Genomic DNA, 26,867 nt, shown 5'->3' with positions numbered 1-26,867 from the left:
AAAGATTGCTGCACAATTCAATACAGATATCGTTTCTTGAGCTCAGCAAGGGGAACTCTAGCCTGATCCTGATTAGATCTCTAGAAGTTGTTAATTATTCTAAATTCCTACTGGCATCTACTCTACAGGAGTCTGCAATTCTGGAATTCAGGACAGGATGAAAACAAGATCGTATCACTGCTGTGCTGATTATTTTTCAAAGCTGCATTTTGAACCTCAAATGTATTTTCTGAATAGCATAATGTGTGTTCAAGCGTCTGAGCTCTCTCTCTCTCTCTCTCTCTCTCGCTCTCTCTCTCTCTCTCTCACACACACACACTTTTCTGTTCATTTTTCCACTCGTAACTTCCTGCTTACAATTTTTTTTACTGTTTTTATTTTTTCACAAAGTCTGGTGTCTGTCACCAAATTTGGTTTGCCATATTAACAAATGTGGCATACAGCACCAGAATATTTAAAATTTTACATCAGGAAATAGTGATGTGCCTGGTGTTTTGCTTGCATCTTACAACATCTCCTTATCCTAGCCTAGAAAAGGCTGCAAAGCAAAGACAGTAATGACTGCTTTACTTGACTGAAATATGCTAATAAGGTATTATTACCTCAGAACCTTCTGGGACAGGGGAGGTTGGTTTATTTTTCAAACCTTTGTTACTTGTACACTATTTGCTCCTGACCAGGTCAAGGAGGACCTTTTGAGGACAGAGGTCATCGTCCAGTTGATGTCATGAAAGACTAAAAGGAGCTTGGCATTTCTGGGGAGAAACCATGGAATGCCAATGCAGCTTGCCAACTTTACAACTCTAATTTTATCAGCCAACCAATCCTCAGCAATCTTCTGCATTAAGAAAACTAGATTTTTGTTAAGAGTGAAAGCAAGTCCAGCACCCTACACAAGCAACTATACAGGCGAGTGTATTTATTTGGTTATATATTTATCACCTCAATTATGAAATTTTTTGAATATTTTATCTCTAAATACCTGTTGTTTTCAGAACTAAAATTATGAATTTTTAACCTTTCTGATTAATCACTATCTTTGTTATGTAACTGTAAATCTAAACTAGTCAACTGATTTTGTGAGCATATTTTGAAAGTTGATCTCTAAAAATACTGAATACAGAAATTTAGTACAAAATCACATTTTTAACACACATGCATAGCTGAATTAGCTTCACTAACAAACAGGCATGCACTGTCTTGTTTCAGGCAGGTGGGCAGGTTTATCTTGCTATGTCACTTTTATTTTTTTGAAATTGCATGTATGTGACCAGCTCACTCATTTTTTGTTTATTCTTAATCTAGTTTATGATGTCTATATTCCTTGAATAGTTATATTGTTTTAAATTGATGCATACTGCTTTGAAATGTTTTTGCAAAAAATGGGATAGAAATATTTAAATAAAAAATAAATAGCATTCCACCTTTATTCCAAGGAGCTCAAGGTGACATACAGGGATCCAATTTATCCTCACAAAAACCCTATAAAATAGGTTAGACTAGTAATAATTATTGGATCAAGGTCACCAAAATGAACTTTACAAATGAGGATTTGAGTCACTGAAGCCTTATTACAAAATAGTAGACCTACAAGTTTGCACTAGAATAGCCGCATGTATTGTAGTTTAGAAGCCTAGATGGTGGTCCATAGATTAAAAATCCTATTTCTTTCCCACCACACCCTGACTGTGCCCCTTTCCTAGAACTGTATCTTATAACATAGTATGTTTCTGAAGGGTGTGGTGTCTTCAGTCTACTTATAAAAAATTAACAATACCAAGAATTACAACAGAACCCACCCCAACCACATATTTGCTAGGGATGATGGGAAAATTTGTTTGGTCCACTTTTTGCAGTTGTTGTTGTTGTTTAGTCGTGTCCGACTCTTCCACTGCCTCCCGCGGTTTGGTCAAACTCATGCTGGTAGCTTCAAGAACACTATCCAACCATCTCGTCCTCTGCAGTAGACAAACCCAATTCAACACTCCTGATCTTGCAGCAAGATTCTTGCTTAAGAATTAGAATGCAATACTAACTGGGATTACACATTTATTTATGATGCTGCAGGATGAAATGGAAAACTCTTTCTCAGCTATACTACTTAAAGCAACAGCTGTGGAGTACTTATTGTAATGCTCCCACACAAAGAGAATATTCCTTAGACTCAGAAATTAGGATGTCAGGGAAAGGGGTTCAAGCCTTCTCTCTGAAAGCATTTTTAATGTTTGTTATGTGCACTGATGTTCTATAGTCTCATCTTAGGCCTTGCACTATGATGACACTGCTTCAGGGCTCTGTTTTCTATAGATTGCCCCTATTGTGACATGGCATTACCTCACTTCTAATACCAGCCATTGCCTAGAGAAACTCTATAAAGTAACACGTGCTACTTGACTTGGATCAAATGTTGGTGCCACTGTTTCCTTTGGTCTGACCCTCCATGTAAGACATTACTCTTCTAAAATAAGAGAATAAGATACATAAGCTCCTTTAGGGAGACAAAATATTAGACGAAAGTATGTAATATTGGGAATCAGATAAGTAGCACAATTACTGTTTGCGATTAAAGGGATACATCATTGCTTACTAGTCCAACCTATTATTTATTTTTAGTTAAATAATGTTTTAAAAACCCGGTAAGCTAATTGTTTTTATCTGCCTAATCAGACTTATGAGTTTCACTGATTACAATACGAGATCAAAACTACACCTACTGCATGCTTCAGAGAAAACATTGTTACTTAGTATTTTCCCATGGTTGAGCTTAAAATTATCAAAGTCAGGTACTTACAAGAACCCAGACTAGCTAAACAGCCCTCCTGTCCTTTCTCTTCCACCTTTCCCACTTGCTGAGAGCCAATGTTGCCATTTTGATGCATATTTGGTCTTGCCCTCATCAAAGGGCCATGAACATGCATACTTGAGGTGCAGATCCCGCTTACCCCTACGAACCATGTCTCCTCCAACCCCTAGATTACAGTGACCATATTAGGCGAATATGCCCCAAAGCCCTCAAAACTTGTCACCAGCCCTGTATCTCCCTCCCTTGGTAACATATTTTAGGGTTGTCATATGTCCTCTTTTTCCAGGACATGTCCTCTTTTTCATGGGTATGTAAAATGAGAGTTGTCATAGCGATCCATAGTTAAAAGCAGAAGTCTGCAACTGTGTCCTCATTCTTGCTCTAGTTATTCACAACAACTAGCACAAAGCTAGAAGACACCCCACCCTCTTACAAGCTTGGTTGATCAAGGGAATGCCGTGGATGTAGTGTAACTTGATTTCAGTAAGGTTTTGACAAATACCTCCACAATATTATTGCAGAAAAGCTGGTAAAATGTGAGCCGGATGACATAACTGTTAGGTGGATTTGTAGCTGGTTGACTGACCCAACCCAAAGAGCGTTCCTCATCGTCCTAGAAAAAAAGTGACAAGTGGGGTGCCCTGGGTTCTGTCCTGGGCTTGGAGTTGTTCAACATCTTTATAAACTACCTGCATGAAGAAATTGAGGGGATGCTCATCAAATTTGCAGATAACACCAAAGTGTTAGCTAATGCCACAGAATACAAAATCAGTATTCAAGATGACCTTAACAGATTGTAGGACTAACAAAATAAATTTCAACAGGGACAAATGCAAGGTTTTATACTTGTAAGCCTGTAACACCAAAAATTGTAAATCCTAATCTGTATGGCCATATTCAATGTAGTGTTGCACCAGGGGTGCATCCATAATATTTTGTCTAATTCTATACATATGTTCCAGAATTCTTATCCATACACATCTCAGTGTCATACCCACATGCATTATGACACATGGGCGTATAATCCCATACATGATCCATGATGACAGGTGAATTGCAAAAAGGTTCAATTTCCAAATGTGTCCAGACTGTGGATCCTGAAATTCTCTAACATTAAGTAACATATCACAGACCCTGCAGTGCCCACATATATAATGACCCTTAACTGCATTGGGAGATGTTTCCTGTTGAAGAATAGAATAGAATAGAATAGAATAGAATAGAATAGAATAGAATAGAATAGAATAGAATATGACTAAGGATTGTTTAATAGTTTTGCCCCTTCTCCAACCAATTAGAGGGGGAAGATCACATCTGGGGATGTGTTGAATGATGTGCCGATGTTTGTTTATTAACTTTTTGCATGTTATCCTCTGTTGTTTAATTATTTCCTGTTTTTGAAAAAGTTGCTTCCTATTAATATTGGACACCCTCTGGACTGTATTGTTGATAATGTGTTCTGGGTATTCTCTATTTTGAATTTGTTTAGCTAATGTTCTGGAGTCCTGAACAAAACCCCCAGGTTGAGATGAGTTCCGTTTTATTCTAATCATGTGACTGGAAGGGAGGCTGTCTCTCAAGTGTCTTGAATGAAAGGACTCATATATTAAAAGGAAATGTTTATCTGCAGATTTAGTATAATTTTTAACGCCCAATTGCCCTTTGGAAGCTTATATATACAGTCATGTCTAAAAGGGAGATGGCCTGTCTGTTATGTTGCAAACTAAATTTAACCGTGGGATGAACTGAATTAAGCCAATTGTCCAGGACATCCAAATGCTGTTCACTGGAAAATATATTAAATGTGTCATCTATATAGCATTTTAAAAACTTAATATCATGAAAATAAGGGTTAGTGTTGGGATCCAAAACCCATTGTTTTTCAGATTGACACATGAATAAATTTGCCTCACTAGGGGCAAATGGTGAACCCACTGAAACAACTCTGATTTTGTAATAAAAATTGTGATCAAACCTGGGGGGGAAATCTTTTCTAAAATCAAGCCAATTCATTCCATCAGGAAGAAGGGAGGGAGAGGGTCAAAAGGCTTCCAAGCATTTAGAGTATCCTCAAGAACTAACCTCGCCTCATAGGTAAAGGTAAAGGGACCCCTAACCATTAGGTCCAGTCATGACCGACTCTGGGGTTGCGGCGCTCATCTCACTTTATTTATCTACTTGCACTTTGATGTGCTTTCGAACTGCTAGGTTGGCAGGAGCAGGGACCGAGGAACAGGAGCTCACCCCGTTGCGGGGATTCGAACCGCCGACCTTCCGATCAGCAAGTCCTAGGCTCAGTGATTTAACCCACAGCGCCACCCACGTCCCTTATCCAAGGGAATAGATGTGTACAAAGACTGTAAATCTAAAGTGACTAGAATATCTGATTTCATCATTGTACTTTGTTCTATGATTTGAATGAAATGTGTAGTATCCTTAATAAACGTATCTGACTTACTAACATGAGACTGTAGAAAATGATCAACACATTTTGATAGATGTTCCAGGACTCAAGCCATGCCAGAAAAAACTAAATGACCAGTTGAGATTCCTATACTGAGGGGGCTGGACTAGATGACCCTCAAGTCCCTTCTGACTTTACAATTCTATGATTCTATGTGTAATAGCCTATGGGAAAGGCTCCTGAGAACATACGGTAATTTAGAATAGTAATAACTTCACTACATTATGTGCCTGGCAAAGATTTATAAATTTTCTTAGCTCTCTATGCTATTCTGAGTTAGCATTTTTCCATGCTGTGTCTTATTAATTTCCAATGTCATTTTGTTCTTGTCTTATGCGTAGGTGTAAAAGCAACCGGAGTTTAAGAAGCCTACTAAACACACCAAATCTGCATTTCACATTCCTATTATGGGAGATCTTAAAAAAATTCTTGAAAGAGGAGAATATATTCCCTTGAGATCTGCTCCTGTGTTTGAAAGCAATTTTGTTCAGGTAACTAATTTTTTTAGCATACTACTGTTTAGACTGGCAACTGAGCAGAGCATGAATGCCTACAAATGCCACAGACTCAACTGTAGAAAACAGAGTCTAGTTTACCGTGCCTGCAACCCTCCAAATTCCTATTCATGAAGCTGTCTCATGAGCGTTTGGGGGAAAATGTGTACACAAATTCAAACACCGGTGGTAGGTGTGCACTGAAGCCAGAGTGAAGTGGTAATATGTATACAGGCTAAAACTTAGTACCTACAGATAGACTTCCATGAGCGCAAGGGAACTTTCCTTCCCTCCCCTCTCCCTGTGCACCCCCCAAATCTGCTCTGGCAGTTCCTCAACTCTCCAGAACATATTTGGGGATACTGGAGGAGTATATGGGTGGAGGAGAGGGAGGGGAAATTCCAGTGGATAAATCCCAAAGTGTCTGGATCAATTTCAGTTAAGTTTCAAGGCTAACTGCCCTGATTGCCTGAAAAGATTACCCCTGGGGCTTGTTTTGGCTTAGAAACTCAGATCTAGTTTTACAGGAATTGTAGAGCTGCACAGAGAAGTGGGCGTACGGAAACAAGAGCTTCATCAACAGGTGATTTTTCTTATTTTTTATTTACCCAACTTTTCTTTGAAAGCTTCCCCCTAAGATGGCTAACAACACAGGTTTTTTAAAAATGTAGAACTGCTTGGAATAAAAAAGTAAAAAATAATAATCCAAAGCAATAGTAAATAAATTATCTCTATCCAGCCTAAGAGCCCTCTCAAATAGCCCCCTGAAAGTATTCACCAGCCATCCAAAGGAGAATAATGGGATCAGTAGTACCTTGATAAAAACTTTCCACAGCTTAGGCACCATGATCAGAAAGAGCCTCTCTCAACTGACAACCTGGCATACTTCAAACACGTATACCCCAGGCCAACTTGAGTGTTCAGGTAGGTTCATACGGGGGGGGGGGAACAGTCTGCTCTATGAATCTGCTCTATGCAGATGGTATTATATAAATAAAAAATAAGAACCAAATACCAAGCAGGCAATACACCCGATCCCAGACTGGATTTTTCTTTATCAGTGTCAACTCCATTTGACACCAGTTCAGGACCTGCACATCTTCCTGAGATTTGATGGAAAGAGTGATAGAACAGGTGTCATCAGTATATTGATGACACCTTACTTTAAATCTCCTCTTGCAGTTGACCTCCTCTTGCAGTTTTATGCAGATGCTAAAAAGCATGGGAGAGGGGATTGTTCCCTGCAGCACGCCATGAACCAATAGCCACAGAGTACAACAGAACCTTTTGAAACCAGCTTTCCAGAGATGATGGCAACCATGGCAAAATAGTGCCTTTCCCATCCCATCTCAGCAAGGTGGCTCAATACCATACCATAACATAGTTGATAGTTGTCAGGGGTTCAGGAGCAGAAGCACAGGGAAGAGGGGAGATGGAGAGCGAAGGGGAAGAATCTGAGGGCAGCGTAGGAGAAGATGACAGTGGCCCGAGAGATTCCATGAGCCTCTCCAGCGAATCGGAAGATTCACAGAAGGGGGCACCAGTGGCCAGGGCAAGGGGATTCCCAAGGGGGACACTCCAGGAGCAGGGGGCCAGCAGGGACTCCCAGAGTAGCAGTTGGAAATCAGGACCAGCTTCCCCACCAGAGCATAGTGGGGGGGGAAGAGTCCCAGGTATCGAGGGCAGAGGATTCCACACCAGGGAGTGAAGATAAGTCAGGGCTGGCCACGCCTCCATCGGAGAGCCAGACAACGGAGGGGAGGTCAGATCCGGGCAGTATCCCGGAAGAGGGAAGCAGTGACAGAAGCAGTGTGACGGTCAGGAGGAAGGTCACTAGGTTGGCGCGAGAGGCAAGTTCAAATGTACAGGAGCGCGGGACAGCAGAGAATGAGGATTGGGAACCGGGTCCTAAAGCCCGCCGGAGACAGGGGGAGGAGTCAGCCGACTCAGCGTCGGAAGAGTCCTGAAAGGGGAAAGCCCCGGCGGGCAGGAGGACCCAGAGGAGGAGAGAACAACGGAAAAGGTGGAGCAGGGCTAGGATCTTAAACTGGTGTCAGAGGGGAGGAGATTCAGACGGGACTTCGCCGGTCTAAGGTTTAAGACGTAGGGCTGCGCGCTGCGGCTTTGGAATGGAAGTTGAACTTCAATAAAGACTTTTGTACATAACGACAATCGGGCGTTGGTCCTCTGTGAGCTGGGACCTAGGGGCAGCTCTGACAATAGTATTGAATGCTTCCGAGAAGTCCAGGATGATTAACAGCAGGGGTAACTTGCCTTTGGTCATGCAGACTCTGAATTCCCATTGTGTCAACTGTCTGGGTCATATCCCCATTCTAGATTTGAACCAGAATTGCTGGTTCAATCATCCTGATGCCTTACACAAATCAGGCTTATGACCTGCCAAATGTGTAGTGCAAAGGGATGTCTGATGATCACGGAGGCCATCCTTTGTAAACTGATTTGAGTTTTTTTACAACCAAGTGGTGTATAAATTGTATGAAATAAATACATACATAAAGTGCAGAATGTTGAACCAGATAGTGTAAATGTTGATGTCCTGCAGGCAGGGTGGATTTGATTTAAATCAAATTGATTTAAATCATGATTTAAATTGATTTAATTTTTTTTTTACAGAAAGACTCATTCTTGCTGCTATAAGGTTTCATTTTTGGAATAATAAATTTTCAGAGTAGTTTTTACAGTTATATCAAAAATTATTGATATAGTTATACTATTAGAAATACATAGACAGATAATTGTGAAATTATTGTGAGGTTTCGTAAGTTAACTGTTTATAGGGGCTATATCTCCCAGCAGCTCTGGCTTTAGAGAAGCTGGTCTTCCTTTTTCTAGAGGGGGGGGAGAGATACAGTTGGTATGCCTAGGCAGGAACAGGTTTGCTCAAAGAACAGGTCAAGGAGAAACAGGCTGGTGGAAAGCTGGAAAAGGGGAACCAAGGACTGCAGTAGAACTTCAGGGATTCCTGCTACAGGACTGAAGTTCCAGGTAGAGACTTTATTGTTTGGACAATGTCAGGTGAGCCCTGGGAAGAAGGGCCTGCCAAAGACAGATCCCAGTTACTATTTCCACCACCCCACCTTTGAATTTGCTTCTACATTCAGGTGCCTATTCTGTACAGTTAAGTATCAGTGCAGCTGTTGGAACCCAGTGGGATTGGGAAGAGGTTGCCAGCCCTGAAGTACGTTCAGCACTTGCCTCAAGTCTGAGTTGCACAGGCATGCAACTGACTTGCATAATTATTAAAACAAAGATCCCAAGACTTGTGGAGTATTCTGGTCATAAGGCTGCACTTTCATTTTTACTGCTTCACACAGAACTTAGCATTTAAAAGGTAAGGGGTTGATTCTCTGTATATAAATTTTCAAAGGAACAATGGGATTAAGTTTTTTTCCTCAACTCTGTATGTTTATTTTATAACATTTTTCCTGTGAAGAAATTCACGCTTTTGAGAACTGCAACAACATGCATCTGTGAGAATATATAATTGTTAGAAAAATTGCCCCAAATAATCTTACAGAAACCTCTGGAAGAGCATGACATTGTGAATGGATTGATGGAATTCATTTACCAAAAAAATTAAACATTGCATATAAAGCCTCATGCTACATAATTAAAAACAATTCCTTATTTCCTGATGAATAGCCTTTGGACTATAATTTAACTTAAATAGAAAACTATCTTTAGAAAGATTTTAACTCCAAAAGCATTTTGTTTTTATAAATCCAATTGAAATTTAAAAAAATCTGATTGAAATTTTAAAAAATCCCTTTTTATTTTTAAAAAAATCATAGATTTTTATCCACCCTGCCTGCAGGATAGCAGTCATTGGGTTTTCCAGCATCACACTTGAAGCTACTTCCAACATTTCCACTATGTGGAAGCTTTTGACTTAAGTTCTTCTCTTTTCTCACATGCACATCTTTCTTGAACCTTCCTTCCCTTCCCAATATCATAATTGCAATACAATGTGTATTCAGATGCTTTTGAAATAATATTTATTTTATATGCCTAAAATAACCTCTTATCTCTTTGCAGGTGAATAGAAGGGGTGAATCAATTTACCTTCACAATCGCCCCAACTATGTGACGATGGGCATTTGTGCCTCCAGCTCAAGCCAGTCATTGCCAAATGTGATGGTGCTTGCACATGCAGCTTCTTCGTCCTCCCAGGAAGCCATTTCAGCACGCCCAGCAAGTAGAAGGCAATCAAATTCTGAAGATGAACTAGTGCTCACCAGGTGAGTTAGTACTGAGGAGGCATGAAAAGACTGCAGATATTGCATAAATTCAAGTTGACTCTTATAATTTGGTATGGGGAAATGGTAACAGAATCTCCCAATTTTCACTATTTCTACATAGTATTAAAATAGTAAAGTATCTATTCATAAACCTTTTTCACCAAGAATCCACAATGCGCATCATGAATGAAATTTTCAGCAGCACAATTTGTCCAGTTGGTGGCACTCTTTTATTGATAGGATGAAAATATGTGATGTTTGCACCCCAACTCCAATGGCAACATTGTTTAAATGCCTGAATTTCTAGTACTACACAAGGGGATGGGGTGAGAAACAATGCCATGTCCTCCATCCATAGTTATAAGACTGGCATAAGACACTTATGCAGAACAGAGAGAAAGATCTCTCCCTTCTGAACTGAGGCTGACATCACTCAGGGCAAGGGCTTTTTCAGCTGTGCTAGCCCGGGTTTGGCTATACCCTCCCCAAATATGTTTCCCTTGTGCCAACACAACCATCTTTTAAGTGCCAGGCAAAAAATATTATTTACCCAGGCACTTTAGTGTCAGTTTTGAGATTTGCTTGGTTGCTCTTATCTTCAGACTGAGTTTTATTTAATTGTTTTATGCTCTGTATATATTGCCCTGAAATCTGGTACGATGAAGGGCAGTGTATACATGTTTTAAATAAACAGAAATATAAGCAGTGCTGTTTTTTCAGCCAGAGGGTGCTGGGCCAACACTCCCCACTCCTTTTTCTTGACTTTATGTACTTCTGAGAAGCCCAAAACAAACATTTCAAGTCAAAACGGAATCTGCCCAGCGAGTGCAAATCTACACTTTTTTTAGATCTAGGACTCTATCTAGCCCTTAGCTGCTCCTAGCTGCAATTATTGAAGCTACGGGGTGGAGCCAATTCATATTTCCTTTTCTTCAATCTTGTCTCCCATGTAGCAGCAGCAGGCTTTAAGCTTTCCAGCCAGGCCTCTACCATTGCACACACACACGTTTGTGCAAAGGCCCCTCCGAGCTGCCCTAGCCATCCGCCTGTATCTAAGAGAATGAGGGAGCTGGGGCTGTATTTATTTGACCTGCACCAGAACCAGAGGCAACCCACAAACCATCTAGGGAAACAGCTTGCCATAGTTTTTAGCACCTCCGCATACAAAAAGTAAAATTACTACAACAGGTTAAAATTCACGTCAACTTTCTAAGCACTTGGGTAGGCTTGTCTAAGCAAGAATGTTTTTAGTAGGCGCCAAAAAGAATACAATCAAGGTGCATGCTTGATATCAGTAGGCAGGGAATTCCAAAGTGAAGGTGCTGCCACACTAAACAATCTAAACACTGCGTAACAGGTATTATGTGGCACCTGTGGTAGTGCTATTTCCACTCATCAAAGAGGTCATCTGGGTACATGTGGGGTAAGGCAATCTTCTTGAACTTGGCCCAGTAGCAAATCAGCAACCAGTGCAGATATCTGTGAAAAGATATTAAACGTTTACAAGGCCTCACCCCTGTTAGCAATCATGCTGCAGCATTCTGCACTAACTGTAGCTTCTGCATCAAGCACAAGGGAAGCCCCATATACAAGTGCATTGCTGTAATCCAGTCTTGAAGTAACCAATGAATGAACTACTGTGGCAAGGCCATAGCTGTCAAACCAGTCACAGTTGATAAAACAAACTTCTAGCCACTGAGGCTACCTGAGCCTCCAGTGGCAGAGCTGGATTCAGAAGCATCCCCAAACTGTGAACCTGCTCCTTCATGGGGAGTTCAACCCCATCCAAGGTAGGCAGTTGACCAATTTCTCAGACCTGGCTTCTCTCCCATACTGCTTTTGTCTTGCCAGGATTCAACAGCTTGTTTTTCTTCATCCACTGCACCACTGCATCCAGGCAATGACCCAGGGACTTCACAGCCTCTTCTGATTCAGATATTATAGCAAAAAGAAGCTGAGCATCATCAGCATACTGATAGCACCTTAGCCCAAATCTCCTAACAACTGTAGATATTACATGCCACCGGAGATAAGACTGGAGTCAGTCCTGAAGGCAGGGTTGGAACCATTGTAATGCAATGCCCACAAATCCCATTCCCTGGAGCCAGTCCAGGAGGAAATCATGGTTGATGCTATCAAAAGGCAACAAGTATTCAAGAAGCAGGAACTATATATTTTTAAGCATTGCTACCCCATTCTTCAAATGAAAAGGATCCCAGAGCAGCTTGCTTAAGAACTGTAAAAGCAAGGTAGTCCCAGGCCATAGAATTTTATTTTGGACAAATCTTCCAGATTTCAAAGAATGCTCCGCCTTCACCACTGTAGAATGAAATACCCGCTATGTCTTACCAATGTGGGCATTATTGTGCATATTTATGGTAATTTCTTGGCCATTTTATAGTTAAATAAATTACCTATTTTGAATATTTATGAGTAACTTTTCCGCTAAAGCCTTCAACAAGAGTAACAGGTAACACAAGTAACAGGTAACACAATAAATGGTGGGAATTTCTCCCACAAATGGCAGTTTTAGTAGGTGTATGTATGGAATTCCGTATTCTTAGTTAGCCCATTGTGCAAAAAAGAGGGCTACCTTGAAAAGGTACATAATTGGACAGGTTTTTCTAGTGACATTAGCTGATCCTTCTTTGTGGACTGCACAATTAGGCCAAAGTTCTCTTTACCAGCAGTGCAGGCGGTTGGGAGATCAGGGTGGATTGAAAAAGAATGCCATGTGACTTATTGCTGTCATATGCAATAAGTAAGTTTTTCTATGATAAAAAAACACAGTGGATACACTATGTGCCTTTATTTTCTGTTGCCTACATGTAACCCAAACTGACAGTGCACAACGGCCTTCTTGAAATATGCCTCCATTTATTTCAGTCAGTTCCCTACTCTCTTGGATCCCATTTTCCTCTCACTTTATGTAGTGATTCAGTGAAGTACAGCTAGCAGGAATTCACACAATCATTTTCTTGTAGGTTCTTACCCTTGAAGTTTGTAGATGTTACTGTTCACAATGCTAAGAAAAGACGCATCAAACTGAAGCTGGTGAGTGGCCGTGCCTACTACCTAGAACTCTGTGAGCCACTACAGAAACAGCCCCAGCTCTTCCGACAGTGGGTGCGGCTCATCAGTCTACTGAAATCTAAATATAAAACTTCTTCAGTCAATACCCTATATAAAGATTTTAAGACTCAGGAGGAAAACAGAGCCACAACAAGCAAGGCACTACAAGTGAGTACTATTTGGGTATATAGCTTAAGATTGTTGAAAAAAAGATGGGGAGGACCTTGAGCACATAAAATGGTAATTTTTTTTGTAAAGTGTAGTTTTTAAAAACCTGCATGAGCAAGCTCCTGTTGGTTTGCCCAATGCCAAGAAACCCATCCTGCACAATGTAGTCCTAGATATGTATTTTGTGTTTTCATTTTGTATTTTTATACTGTAAACTGCCCTGTGATCTTTGGATGAAGGGTGATATATACTGGGTTTCTTTTTCACTTAATTGTTTCAGACTGTTTTGAGTGTGTGTCAGTTAATCACTGTCGTCACTTTGAACACACTTCTCCATGGCAAGCTCAAAGAATGTGAGTGGGACTGATTCTGTACTGAGCTTTTAACATATGCTATACTCCCTCTTGTCTTTGTTGCTCCCAAAGGGATACAATCAAGCAGAAACTCCCACAAAACCACAAACCAGCGAAGAGCCAATAATAAAACCAGAAATAATCAAGAAAATGCCTTCGAAACGAGTCACCATTTCTGATATAGTAGGTCCTATTGAAGAATTTCCTAAGAGCCATAGCCAGGCCACAGTTTCTTCTGATAGCTGCATGAAAAATCCGAGTGCTGCAAACTCAGAAAAACTCAAGTATAGTCAAGAATTAATGAAGAGGACTATCTCAAGGAGTAAATCTAGGTATGTGATCCATCATAATCATTATCTATTGTTACACGCCACCCACAATCTCTGCCAAGCGATGGCAAGATTCCAGGGGGTTCCAGGTGCTCACCCAGGGTTGCTGGAAAATTGAGGTGCGGTGGAGACTAGTGTCTTTATTTTACACATATTTACAGCTACAGCCTTCTCTGGAGGGGGTACAGAACATTATGCCCCAAGAGTGTACCTCATGGCTCCTCTGATAGATTCAGTGAGCTTAGGTCCAAAGCAGCAGCCAGTCATAGCCCCTGGTATCCTCCAGCCAGCACCACTCGGAGTACTCCTTACTTCCCCATTCTTGTTCTTAGAACACTTTACCAAAAAAACCTGTATAAAAGGACAAGTTTTTTTCTGACTCATATCACACCCACGTTGACCTGGCAACCTCCCCCTCAGTTTCCTGTAGGGTCTTTTGTATTGTAGATGGTTTAATGTCAAGCTCAGCCTGTCAGCTCTGCTTAAACCCCAGCACCCAAGAAACTAGAGGTGGAAATCTGGCATCCAGGGATCTGGAGGAATCCCTGTTCCCCCACTAACCCATAACACAATCTTCCAGCATCTATTCCAATTTTATTTTGTGTTACATCATGTTTGTCTGCTCAGTAACACAGCCTTTCAAGCTCTTTATTATTTCCTTCTTTATAAAAATATTTATGCAACAATATAAAAACATAAAAACAGACAATAAAATCATTAAAAGGTTAAAAGCAAGTTAAAAGTATAAAATAAAAACAAGAGACTGCTGTGGGGGATGTACCGTACTTTTAATTGCCTGCATATGCCTGGTTGAATAGAAAAGTTTTCAGCAGGCATTTTAAAGTTAGCACAGAATACACCTGCTGAACTTCTATTGACAGGGTGTTCCACAGGACTAGACCAATGACACTAAAAGCTCAGTTTGTCATTGCTGTCAAACTAATCTAATCAACTTGAGGATTTATTTAGGAATTCATTATAACATACAAAAAGTTCAGCTTCATAGGAAGCTCCTTTTTCAGAATGTAGGATCTCAGTTTTAGACCCAAGATGGACATAGCCTTGTTTAGAGCAAGATACCAAAACACAGATAATCAAAACCAAGTGTAGCAAGTCTCAAATTATGGTGAGCTTCTGCACAATAATATTACCAGGGTCACTGATAATTTTTGAGCAGAGAGCTTTTAACATTACAAGTCAGTTATTTCCACAGAACAGAAACCTACAATAATGTACTAGGTCATACAGACTTAATAATCTTTGTGTTCTTTAAAATATTATCTTTAATCACTGTTTGGCAGTGGGTGGAGTGGGGGAGAATCATTAACAAAAGGCACTTGATGGGCACTTGATATGTTGAGAACTGATGTGATCCAATCAATGCTATATAGGAGTTGTAAGACCCAAGTCTAACTCCCAACCTTTTCACAGATTGAATAGTCATTTTCAAAAGTGATGCTAAAATCACCTTTTAGTGTCTAATGTACCACTTCCAAATGTAGCTAATGTAGCTAATGGGGAAAAGCCATTTTAAAAGTGAATGTACTTTCTGGTCATTGTGGCTCCTTTGTTCAATTAATGGGCTCATTTCCCCCTCTGTAAAATAGAAAGATTGCTATTGGCATTTGGGACTAGATGGCTGTGCAGTTGAAGCTATTAACTGTGTCATAAAATGTCCACATGGATTTATCAAAATGGGCCATGGATCTGAAAAGCTGAAGAACTACAGATCTGTGATATTTACATTCCCACATATTTTAGCAAAGGCAGCACAACTATATGTAGCTAATTGGGAGTCATTTGCCAGTTTTCATAGTTCAAAAACAGAACTAAAGGTTATGATGGCAAAAAGCAAAGCCCTCCCCTCCCACTCACTGCTTCTTCTCTGGAAAAAGTCATGCTGTATTCAGTAAGCATGGAGGTGGGAAACTATTTGCTTAGATGTGTACAGCCCTGAAATAGAAACTCATTTCAATATTATTGCTTTCAATTGAAGTATTATTATTATTATCTTTACTGATTTCAGGGGACAAGATTTTTTTTCTATTACGGGGAAAAGACTGCAGACTGCAGGTATGAATGACATTTGAAATGATTTTTCCCATTCTGCCCTCATAGCTATTATAGTTATATTTTTCCATATGGGAGCCATAAACTGAAATATTATCCCAATAAATGGGAGGTGCCACTGGCGAATGGTCTGTCTATTCAGCTTAGTGGTATTTCATCTTTTCTGGGTTATGCAACATGGGAATTCCCCATCTTCAGAGGTGTTTTTTTGGGAGCTGCTGTCACAGCTGTGGCAGGTGGTGAATAGAAAAATGACCTTTGTTATTGTGTTCTCCCAACTATAGAACACTCTCACTTGCTGCTTAGTTTAATGTCATTCTGGTGCTTGGCAAATATCTTTTTATTTTCCCAGGCATTTTTGTCTAGTTTATCTCCAGTGCCTGGTTTTTTATGCTGTTCTCTTTTCTGCTTCTTGGTTTTGTTGTTTTATTATTATGCTCTGATCTTTTTGTTTCACTGTATTTTTATATTTCATTACAAGCCACCTTGGAACAGGTTTCTGAAAGGTGAGGAACAAAAATTAATAATAAATAAAAATAAAAACAAAGGTAAAAGGTAAAGGTAAAAGACCCCTGGACGGTTAAGTCCAATCAAAGGCAACTAATAAAAACAACACCTATGTTGTCTCTGTGAGTTAAACAGTCATTACCCTTTGGAATTCAGCCACACAAAAATATATTTACACGTACAACATTCTCTGCTGTGTGTCCAGCATTAGGCAATGACATGTGGAGACCCATAACCATTTGCAGAAGAGTTTTGTGCAGTAATACTTTCTCTGTATGCAATTTCTCCTTCATTCTCTCCTTCACTTAGACAGATTTACAGCATTCATGTAGTGCTCATACATATACACAAAGATACATCATGCACATAACCCTCTCATCTGCACACATCATTCACTCACATGAACAATTTTTCAATCTTTCCCGAGATCTGGTGTGCATGTGGTTTAACTTCTGAGCAGTGAGGATGTTTACAAATATTCCGTAACACCTCAGCAGCTAAGCCAGTTCAGTCAACTGAAGTCAAAACTTCCAAAATAGCTTCAGAGGTTTGAAAGACTGCATTTACTTCAATGTTTCTTTTTCTTTTATTGATTTCATCAGACTTCATCAGCCAAAACTACCATCTGTTTACAAATCTATGGATTCTGTGCTTTACTCTGATACCTGTGACACTGCAATCATAACAAGTGCCATAAAACATTATACAAAGCTAGCTTTTAATTTCCTGATAGGCATATAGATATCTCAGGCATCTACTTATGTGCTGTTCTGTGCATCTATATCTGAAAGTGTGTGGCATCTATGCATGATGATGGAATGGAATTGTGCTGACTTTGGAAGCAACATTTAAATGGGGAATGAAGCATAAAGTTCAATGTTCTAAGTCCAGTTTGTGCAATCTAGACCAGCACACATTTGGACAGTACAGTAAATACTTGGTTTATTGGATGACTATGCATACTGCATTTCAACTCCATGCAATTAATGAGCAGAAGCTGGGCCAGCAGAGCAGGGATTGAGGTGGGCACAGGCATTCTTCCCCCACCAAAGGTTTGTGATATATATTTTCAGAAATACATATATGGCATTTGAGTAGTTTATGAAGTCAATATTTATCTGTGAATCAAATTTAGTATTCAGTAGATTATATTTTTAATTTAATAATCTTTTACTACCTAATTCACATCAGCTTTGATCAGACATCCTGAAGAACTTTAATTATCTGCCTACCTGTGACACTACTTGCTTCTCATCAACAAAGTATTTTACAGCCTGTCACCTAAATCTAGAGAGGGTGATTTGCCTGCAGAAATAGTCTTCTGCATGTGGATCATGTTATCTCTTATGCATGAAAACCTATGTGTACATACACACTTCCAAAAGGTGATCATAGAATCATCTATTCCAACCCCTTGCACTGCAGGAATCTTAGCTAAAGCATCCATGACAGATGACCGTCCAACATCTGCTTAAAAACCTCCAAGTAAGGAGAGTCCACCACGTCTTGTGGGAGTTTGTTCTATTGTCAAACAGCTCTTACTGTCAGAAAGTTTTTTCTGAATGTTTAGCTGAAATCTCCTTTCTAGTAACTTGAAGCCTTTGGTTCGAGTCCTACCCTCCAGAGCAGGAGAAAACAAGCATGTTCCCTCTTCGATGTGACAGTCCTTAAGATATTTGAAGATGGCAATCATATCTCCTCAGTCTCTTTTTCCAAGCTAAATATACCCAACTCTTTCAAGGGCTCCTCGTAAGGCTGTTTCCAGACCCCTGATCATCTTGGTTGCCCCACTCTGCACACGTTCCAGCTTGTCAACATCCTTCTTAAATTGTGGAACAATTAGCAACCCCTTCCAGTTTGGTGTCATCTGCAAATTTGATGAGCATCCGCTCAATTCAGTGCTCTCAGCTTTAACAGTGTCCATTACTTGTATGTAATGGAGAGACTGAATCTAAGCTTCACTTGTGGGGAAAATTTGATGTGATATGGGTGGTGTATTTTTTTTGTTTCTTTGCCATTATTCAATGTATTGCATCCTTATGAGCACTCACTTATAACTGGAAACACACCACAAAAAAATCAAAGAGGGTTTGAGAAAAGCTTCAGTTAAAAAGGTAACACAACCAATGGATAGAAATGAAAGTCTGAATGTCAAGCTGTTCACTGTAAGTCATCATGGCCAATATAAACTCAATTCAAAGAGCCAATGAAGAATTGTTGAATCTTATAGCATCTTGTGAATTTCTTTTTGTTTCTTCTTTCCCTGAGCATAGCAGTAACAATCTAAGCCCATAGTCCTGTACTTCAAAGCCCCCTTTCAGACACCTGGAGAACGCTTACTGTACAAAGGGGGGAGCATGCTTTGCTGCTGTAATTTACCCTCACAAACACACAATTCAGTGACTGTGCAGAACCTCTCCAAAATGTTTGAAAGGCACTAACAGTATTTCATTACATGCTAATGTAAAGGTCAGAATGTGGAACAATAAACTGATGAAAGTGTCAGTGTCATATGCCCATTTTCTTAGCTTAACATAACAAGAGTAGTTTAAATTTCATCATGCAACAGTAACATTTTTGTGCAACATGCTCGGTGTTAAGTTGAAGAATGAGGGCATTACGGCCTTTTAGAAATCAATTCATTTATGATTTTTTTTTATTGTAAGCCTGTATGCATACAAACTATGCAATTAACTTAAATGGAATTTAAGTTCTACATTATGTAACCATAATTATATGTGCCTCCTGTGGAAATAAAAAGATAGTACAGGCATTTCCCCTAGTGTAAACTATATGTATAGTTCCAGATACCATGATTACTAGAAAAGCCAGGAAATTATGTATCATTTTCTCTCTTGCTCAAAATGGAGAATATATAGTCCCACTATGAGCATTCCAACAAAGAATAAATCTAACCACATGTGCAAGAGTATAGAGGGGTGCAGAAAACGTTATTCAATCTCAGATTGGAAGAAGAGGGATTTGCAGTGGCAGACTGAAATGTTACCTTTGCTTGCAGTGTAAGCTATATTATATAAAATATTGTACCAAAAATATGTGCCAAAGTCATCAGCACCAGAATTGCAATTTAGCCAGTTCATTGTCTGAAAAATAGCACCAGCATCAAAAGCAAAAAATAAGTCAAACTTGAGTTCTTGAGTCATTACCCTGAATTCACAGTCACTTTCTGGTTACTTGAACAAAGTTTCTGGTACTGAGAGAAAGGAAAATAAAATGTTGGTGTGTGTTTTGTGCGTTTTTTCATTACACATCTATAAACTGTCAAAAACTGACTCTTCCCTCATTTTCTCTCTCTCTTTTCACACTGTTGCTTTTTCTGCACTCTTTAGCTGTTTCTAGTATAACTGCCCCACTTCTGATTAACCTTTCTTTCCCCCTTCTATTCTAGGTAATCTTGCCATTTTTTTGTTTCGTCTTACCACCACACCTTTTCCTCATTTCTTTTCCATTTTCCACTATACTATTCCCCAAAAAGGATATTCTGCCGCCACCACCCTGCATGCACACTCATAAGCTGTGTATTTTTCAGCTGTGTTCACAACTTTTCAGTAAGATCTAATTTTCATGTGATGCTTCATGTAATTCACATTATTATATTTCACATTACTATTTTCATATTACGTCAAGCAGCTGAGACACATGACAGCACTCTGAATCTGACAAAGAAATATGACAGCTCTCTGTGTTCTGCTTCCTTCCTCTCTCTCTTTTTCTCACACACTCTGTTATCTGCTTTCCTAGGCTGCATTTTCCTCATGTTCCTCCTGTTTCTTTACAGGGATCCTAAAGAATGTCAGTAAGCCAAGGTAGTTTTTTACAACTAGCATTAAAAATGGATCTCTGTACATCTGATACGAAAAGGAAGCAAACAAACTGAAGACACTGAGCAAAAGAAGAGAACAACATGTTCAGATGGGGATTAGAAATCTAGAAACTGTAGAATTGTTCCATTCTAATATAATAAAAATAAACATGGTTAAAACAGTAGTGCATATTTCTTCTTTTGCTGAGTATTTCACCAAACATTAGCAACATGACTCTCCACTGACGGTTCAGAATTGTAATTTTCTTTTAAAAACACTTATATTATAGGAAATTTGATGTAGGTATATCTTAAGTTCTTTTGCTTATCAAATAAACTTGCAATATGCTATAGTGATGCATATAATGTCATAATCTATACGAGTTCGCAATGCACTCAGACCATGTGAAAGAGAGGAAAAGATTGGCAACTAGTTTTGAGAACATGCAATAGTTCCTTCACACTTATGTTGTCACAAGAAGGAGAATCACATTAGAAAGGTAATGTATCTGGACACATCCCCAGGATCCACATTAGGCATTGCTGTTAGGCCTGTACAATCAGGAATCCAGAACTCAGAGAAAGCCTACACATGAAGAGGTCTACATACATAACCTTTCCCTTATTCCATGCTTCACATGTAGACACCAGTGATGAGGCCAGTAATGTTGATACTATATTTTTCTGGGTCATTAATGTAAAAATTAACTGTGAAGAACTAAAAAAAGACCACCCCAAACTGAGTAAATTGGCAGTAAAATGGCACATGCAATTCAGTGTAAAGTGATACATGTTGGGGTAAAAATATTGATTTCACATCTATGCTCATGCAGTCTGAACTGGCAGTGGCTGTCCAGGAACAATACTTTGGGGTCATGGTGAATGGTTCAATAACAATGTTGACCCAATGTGCAGCAGCTGTTAAAAGTCAAACTCCATGCCAAGGATGAAATTGAAAATAAGGAATTGAAAATAAAGCTAGTAATATAATAAAGCTACTATACAAATCTATGGCATGGCTTCATACAGTCCTAGTCCTCACTTCAAAAAGGATATTGTAGAGTTGGGAAGGTTCAACAAAAGGTAACCAAAATGATCAAAGGGATGGAACAACTCTATGCAGCAAGGTTACAACATCTGGGGCATTTTAGTATAAAGAAAAGGCAGGTAAGAAGTGACATGATAGACATGTATAAAATTATGCATGAATGGAGAAAGTGGATGGAGAAACATTTTTCTCTCTCCATCATAATACTGGAACTTAGGGACATCCCATGAAGTTACATGTAGGAAGATTCAGGACAAACAAAATAACTTCACACAGTGCATATATAAACTATGGAATTTGCTTCCACTGGAGGTAGTGATGGCCACCAACTTGGATGACTTTTAAAAAGGATTAGACAAATTAATGGAGGATAAGACTATCAATGGCTACTAGCCACCATGGCAATGTTTAGCCCTCACTGTCAAAGGAGTCAATATGCCTCTGTATACCAGTTGCTGGAAAACACAGAAGGAAAGAGTGTTGTTGCACTCAGGTCCTACTTGCAGGCTTCCCACAGGCATCTGGTTGGCCACCATGAGAACAGGATGCTAGACTAGATGAATCACTGGCCTGGTCCAGCAGGCTCTCATGTTCTTATGTAGTACTGCAGAAGGGGGACCAGAGGTGTGGTGTCACAACCCCATACTATGTGTGATCCCCCTTCATGTAATGCCCATGTTGAAAGGGGCCAATGAGTCAACACATTTCCACTTTTGGGAGGAAGCCTGTCACTTGGATCAAACCTGTCACTTAGCTTCTTCTATTAGAGAAGGTTAAGATCAGTTGGTGAATATTGTTCCTACATGGGTGTTTGCTTGTTAATAAAATACCTGTTCTAAACCACTTCACTGATTCTGGAACTGTGTGTTAAAGACAACACACGGTATTAGGAGTGTAACACATTATGTGAACATACTGTGGAAGACTGCAAACTGCAGAGTGATGACAGCTTTACATTTTTATGTATATAGGCAGACATAGAAAGATGTCTATCCACTTGTCATTGACTGGTTGGACACAGATGAATCCCCAGCTGGGGAACCACCAAGGGAAGAAGGCTCAGAGCCCAGGGAGTGGTGGTGGGACAATGAAGAGGGAGAAGACTGGGAAGAGGAAGTGTTGAAAGCCAAAGGGGTAGCAAGACTTAGAGAGTGGGGAGAGCCTGTGGCAGAGAGAAGTCAAGAATCAGGGTCAGAAGCTGAAGTAGGTGAGTGGGAGGGGGGAAGTCGAGAGGCAGAGATGAATCAAGCTAGTGAAGAGTCACAGGTGTCCCCTCTCCTGCTGTGACAAGCTCCTCTCCCCCCTGACTCCCAGAACCAGGAAATGTATCAAACAGGAAGAGCAAAGACAGGCTGCACATGATCTCTGATTGCCTGCAAGAAGCCCTGGAGAGGAGGAGACATAGATGGTTGTGGGGAGGCAGACACTTTTAGTCTTGGTAACTGATTTCATGGAGTAGGACCTACAGGGCATGAGCTGCTATGTTCATCAGGCCTGAAACTCCGCCAAGTTTGTGAAGATCCTGAGCCCCAATGCAGACAATTTCTAAGTAAACATTAACAGGACAGGACTGCAAAAGTGCCAAATAAATTATTAACAATTGGACTGAGTATAGGCCCATTAGAAAGAATAGACTCTCTCCACTACTTACGTCATTATTTGTGAAATACCATGATTGCCATTAGAGAATGCCTGGAAATTGTTTCCTCTTCCCACTTTTCTTCCTGTGGTATCTCATTCCTCCTCTGGAGGGCAACATTATCAAACACTTTGTCCTGTAGTCTATCAACTAAGTTTTTGTGCAGATATTATTCTTATTTTGTCATAATTGAGAGAATTATAAAAAATGTGAGCATTGAACATTGCCTTGTTTATTTAATGATAAATTGAAAAAGTTTGTACAGTAAGTTTTGTTGTACCTTTAACTCCAGCAGATTTATAATGGCATAAGCATTTATGAAATATGGTCCAAAGCTGACAGGCTCCAAAGAAAATCAGCAACTGACCTTAAAGTAGCCAATTGTGAACACAGGAAATTCAAAGTAACTCTCCAATATGTAACTACTGAATTAAAATTTATCATAAAGTTAAATTCTATCACCTGTGTCTGGAACCATTATACTGTAATATCATTTCTCTCACTATATGTATTTATTAGCTTACCTGTGCCAAAAAAAATTGTTATCAACACAAGATTTGTGAAAAGTTTTTGTAGTTATTTTACATATATTTCAGCTTCACAATAATTGTCACAGTTTGCATTTTTTGCATTTCATATTATGCTAACTTCTGTACTTCATCTTTTCATTTACATCTATTTAAACCAATATCCTTCTATATACATATCCATCCCTTCAACTTAGGATGATGCTTCATGCATCTAAAGAAATACACTCTAGTCTATGAAAGCTTGTGCTATGATAAATTTTCCAGTCTTTAAAGTACAATAATCCCTCATCTTACATGGGGGTTTGATTCCAAAAGTTATGCATATGTGTGTAAGTTGCATATATTCCAAATCCTCTGAGTGGCCCCATGGCTAGCAGATGCGGAGGAGTGAGAGAGAGCATCCCCAGCACTCCCAAAGCCTGTGCACTAAACAGGGCTTTCTCTGCAGGCAAGGCCAAGAACTTAGAAGCTCTTTTGAGGTGGGTCTGGGTTACCTAGCATAAAAAAGCTTTTAAGCTCTCAGCCTTGATTGATGGGGAAGGCCCATTCATAGCACTAGCTCTTGAGAGCTCACAAGAACTTGGATTAACCCACAAGTCCTCACAAGAACATCCCTGGCTCCCTCTTATTTGATGGGGAGTGGGTTCTGCAGCACCCTCTGGTGTCACGTTTCAATAACGCATTACAGTAGTACCTCGGTTTACGGACAGTCCTGTTTACGAACTACAGTGGTGCCTCGCAAGACGAAATTAATTCGTTCCGCGAGTCTCTTCGTCTTGCGGTTTTTTCGTCTTGCGAAGCACCCCTATTAGCGGCTTAGCAGATTAGCGCTATTAGCGGCTTAGCGGCTATTAGCGGCTTAGCGGGTTAGAAAAAGGGGGGGAGGGGAAAAACTCGCAAGACGTTTTTGTCTTGCGAAGCAAGCCCATAGGGAAATTCGTCTTGCGAAGCGCCTCAAAAAACGGAAAACCCTTTCGTCTAGCGAGTTTTTCGTCTTGCGAGGCATTCGTCTTGCGGGGCACCACTGTATTCGGTTTACAAACCCCGCAAAACTGGAAGTAGTGTTCCGGTTTGTGAACTTTACCTTGGCCTACGAGCAGAAGCTGAACGGTGGGAGGGCACTGGCGGCGGGAGGCCTCATTAGGGAAAGCGCGCCTCAGTTTAAGAACGGATTTGGTTTAAGAACAGATTCAGGAACAGATTAAGTTCGGAAACTGAGGCACCACTGTATTGACATTTTAGAAGAATGTCATATGGCTATAGGATTATCATAATCATTTTTAAACTCATTTTTAAAATGTGTAGATGAGTCCCAGGTCAACTTGGGTTACCCTGTACAAAAAGGGGTTTTAAGCTCTCAGCCTTGCTTGAGAGGCAAAGCCCACTCACAATGTTGGCTCTAGAGGGCTAGGGATGCTCACACAAGATCTCAAGGGAACTCTGATTGTACCGCAAAATCTGGTGAGAGTATCCCAAAGCCAGTGTTGTGAGCAAGCTTTGCTCGGCAAGCAAAGCAACGACTTAAAGGAGTTTTTCACACTGGGTAATCCCAAGCATACATGGTGTGGAAAAACCTTTAAACTCTCCACCTTGCTTGGGACTTGACTTACTGTACCACATGGCTCTTCATTGTTGTTTTTGCCATAGCAAACTAACATGGTTATCTTCTGAGAATTCTTACCAATAAAAAGGTAACTGAAAATGGAGCTGCGCAAATATTATTATTATAAATTTGTGGGTGCTGGACCCTTTTAATCCCCAGATCCAATATGTGTTGAAATCTAATCAAGCCTACTGAAACCCAAGGTCCAGCAGGTGTTTAAAAAATAAGCCAGGCTAGCTTCCTGATAAGGTAATTGCCTGGGCCATTAGGAGAACAAAGGATTGAGGGCTCAGTGTGAGACAGCAAATGTGTGGGCCCCTCTCCCTCAACAAATAAAGCCAGAGTTTAGAACAGAGATGTTAGGAAGCAATAACTTCACTTAGAAGGAAAGCAGCAAGCTGGAAAGCTGAGGGGAGGGTCAGAACATGTTTGATTTCTGTTTGAATCCAAGGCTATGACTAAGAAAGAAGCAAAACCCTTTTGGGGTGATGATGATGTGAACCCCTCCATCGCAGGTACAGGTTGTATATATGTGTAAATAAGCCACATATTATAAATACAAGTCTCCACTGTGCCTCATTTCCAAAAGGAAACAGAAACCCCCATTGAATGCCTAGAACTCCAGTACAGTAATTTGTACTGCTCTGAAATTGAGATGGTGTGCAATAATATGCTTCAGTGGGGCAACGGGTATGCTCAGAACCATATGTTCTGCTGCCTTCATAGCTGTTCCTACTTTCAAAGAGAGAAACTGATTATAAAGCTGAAGAGGGACTTGTTTATTGGACAATGGGACCGGCAACAGTAGCATCAAACAAATATTCAGCTGAGCTCATGGTTCATCCATTTGAATATTGTTACTGATTATGGCCTTGTACAACACCAAAGTGCATCTTAAAAGGAATTCCACATTAACAGTAAAATTATGTCCACACATCCTAAAGTATGACATCGTGGCCCAGGGGTTTTTGTTTTTTTTACAATTCCACATTCCTATTTATTTATTTGCACATATAAACTTTTGAGTTACATATCTGAAGGATCTTAAAAACCAAATGTTTTCCTTAATTGTGTTTTCCCCCTAGAGGAGGAAACTTTCCATCCTGATAGTAGAAATTGCTTTAAAATGTAATATAAAACATGCAACTGACACCTGATCTGCTTTTACTAAATACCCTAAGACATCACAGAGTAACATAAATATTCAAAAGGTTAGTATCCAAAAATAGCAGCACTAAAAATAGCAATATAAAAGTCACTTTGGATTGCTGAACTATTAACTGGTTGTAAGATAAGACACTTACTATTTGGGTACTTATTTTGCTACCTATCTGTTTCATTTTTATATAATTTTTAGTCTAACAAGTTTCCAAATATTTCAGCTCTGCATTGTTTACCCTTTCTATTCAACCTATGATTCTCAAAGAACACCACTACCTGTTAAATATGCAAAGCAAGAGTGCATACTTGGCATCTCTTAAGTTATGCCTTAATTATCTAAGAACTTGCACTGCAGTCTTGCTTAAGAACATAAAAATGCCTTCCTACATTAAAGTCACCTAGTCCAAAGTTCTTTGCAAGAATTCCAGCACTCAATACACATTAGGTGGTGTACTAGAATTTTGCCAGTGTTTCTGCTGTGCACAATAATTTACTTTCTAACCACCCCCAGGGTATACTCCAATATGAAATTAGAGATTGCATC

The 26,867-nt window shown here is 39.8% G+C and overlaps 1 protein-coding gene and 1 long non-coding RNA gene across 4 annotated transcripts in view; one reads left to right on the top strand and one right to left on the bottom strand.

The window, feature by feature from the left end:
- LOC307202798 overlaps window positions 1-26,867 on the bottom strand; it is a 39,855-nt gene that overhangs the window by 10,681 nt on the left and 2,307 nt on the right. The window lies entirely within an intron of this gene.
- Window positions 631-20,522, top strand: GARIN2 (golgi associated RAB2 interactor family member 2). 3 transcript variants are annotated; one of them, XM_079952515.1, is made up of 9 exons: window positions 631-909; window positions 2,263-2,442; window positions 5,609-5,758; window positions 9,818-10,020; window positions 13,005-13,074; window positions 13,686-13,945; window positions 15,969-16,015; window positions 19,870-19,928; window positions 20,319-20,522. In XM_079952515.1, exons 3-8 carry the CDS (start codon window positions 5,675-5,677, stop codon window positions 19,926-19,928), a joined length of 723 nt encoding a protein of 240 aa, XP_079808641.1. In that variant the 5' UTR covers window positions 631-909; window positions 2,263-2,442; window positions 5,609-5,674; the 3' UTR covers window positions 20,319-20,522. The 3 variants fall into 3 exon arrangements, with proteins under 3 accessions (XP_079808641.1, XP_079808639.1, XP_079808640.1); XM_079952513.1 differs by having other exon boundaries at window positions 635-909; window positions 13,005-13,260; XM_079952514.1 differs by lacking the exon at window positions 19,870-19,928 and having other exon boundaries at window positions 636-909; window positions 13,005-13,260.

This window comes from Podarcis cretensis, assembly GCF_951804945.1.
Source record: "Podarcis cretensis genome assembly, chromosome: 1".
NCBI classification, from domain to species: Eukaryota; Metazoa; Chordata; class Lepidosauria; order Squamata; family Lacertidae; genus Podarcis; species Podarcis cretensis.
The sequence above is the reverse complement of the archived record's forward strand: the minus strand, read 5'-3'. Positions and strand labels throughout refer to the sequence as shown.

Coding starts and splice junctions, on each gene's coding strand:
- GARIN2 (XM_079952513.1), top strand. CDS start 5,675: ATGGGAGATCTTAAAAAAATTCTTGAAAGAGGAGAATATATTCCCTTG. Junction 13,261..13,685: donor CAACAAGCAAGGCACTACAA/GTGAGTACTATT, acceptor TTGCTCCCAAAG/GGATACAATCAAGCAGAAAC. Junction 16,016..19,869: donor GAAAAGACTGCAGACTGCAG/GTATGAATGACA, acceptor TGCACTCTTTAG/CTGTTTCTAGTATAACTGCC.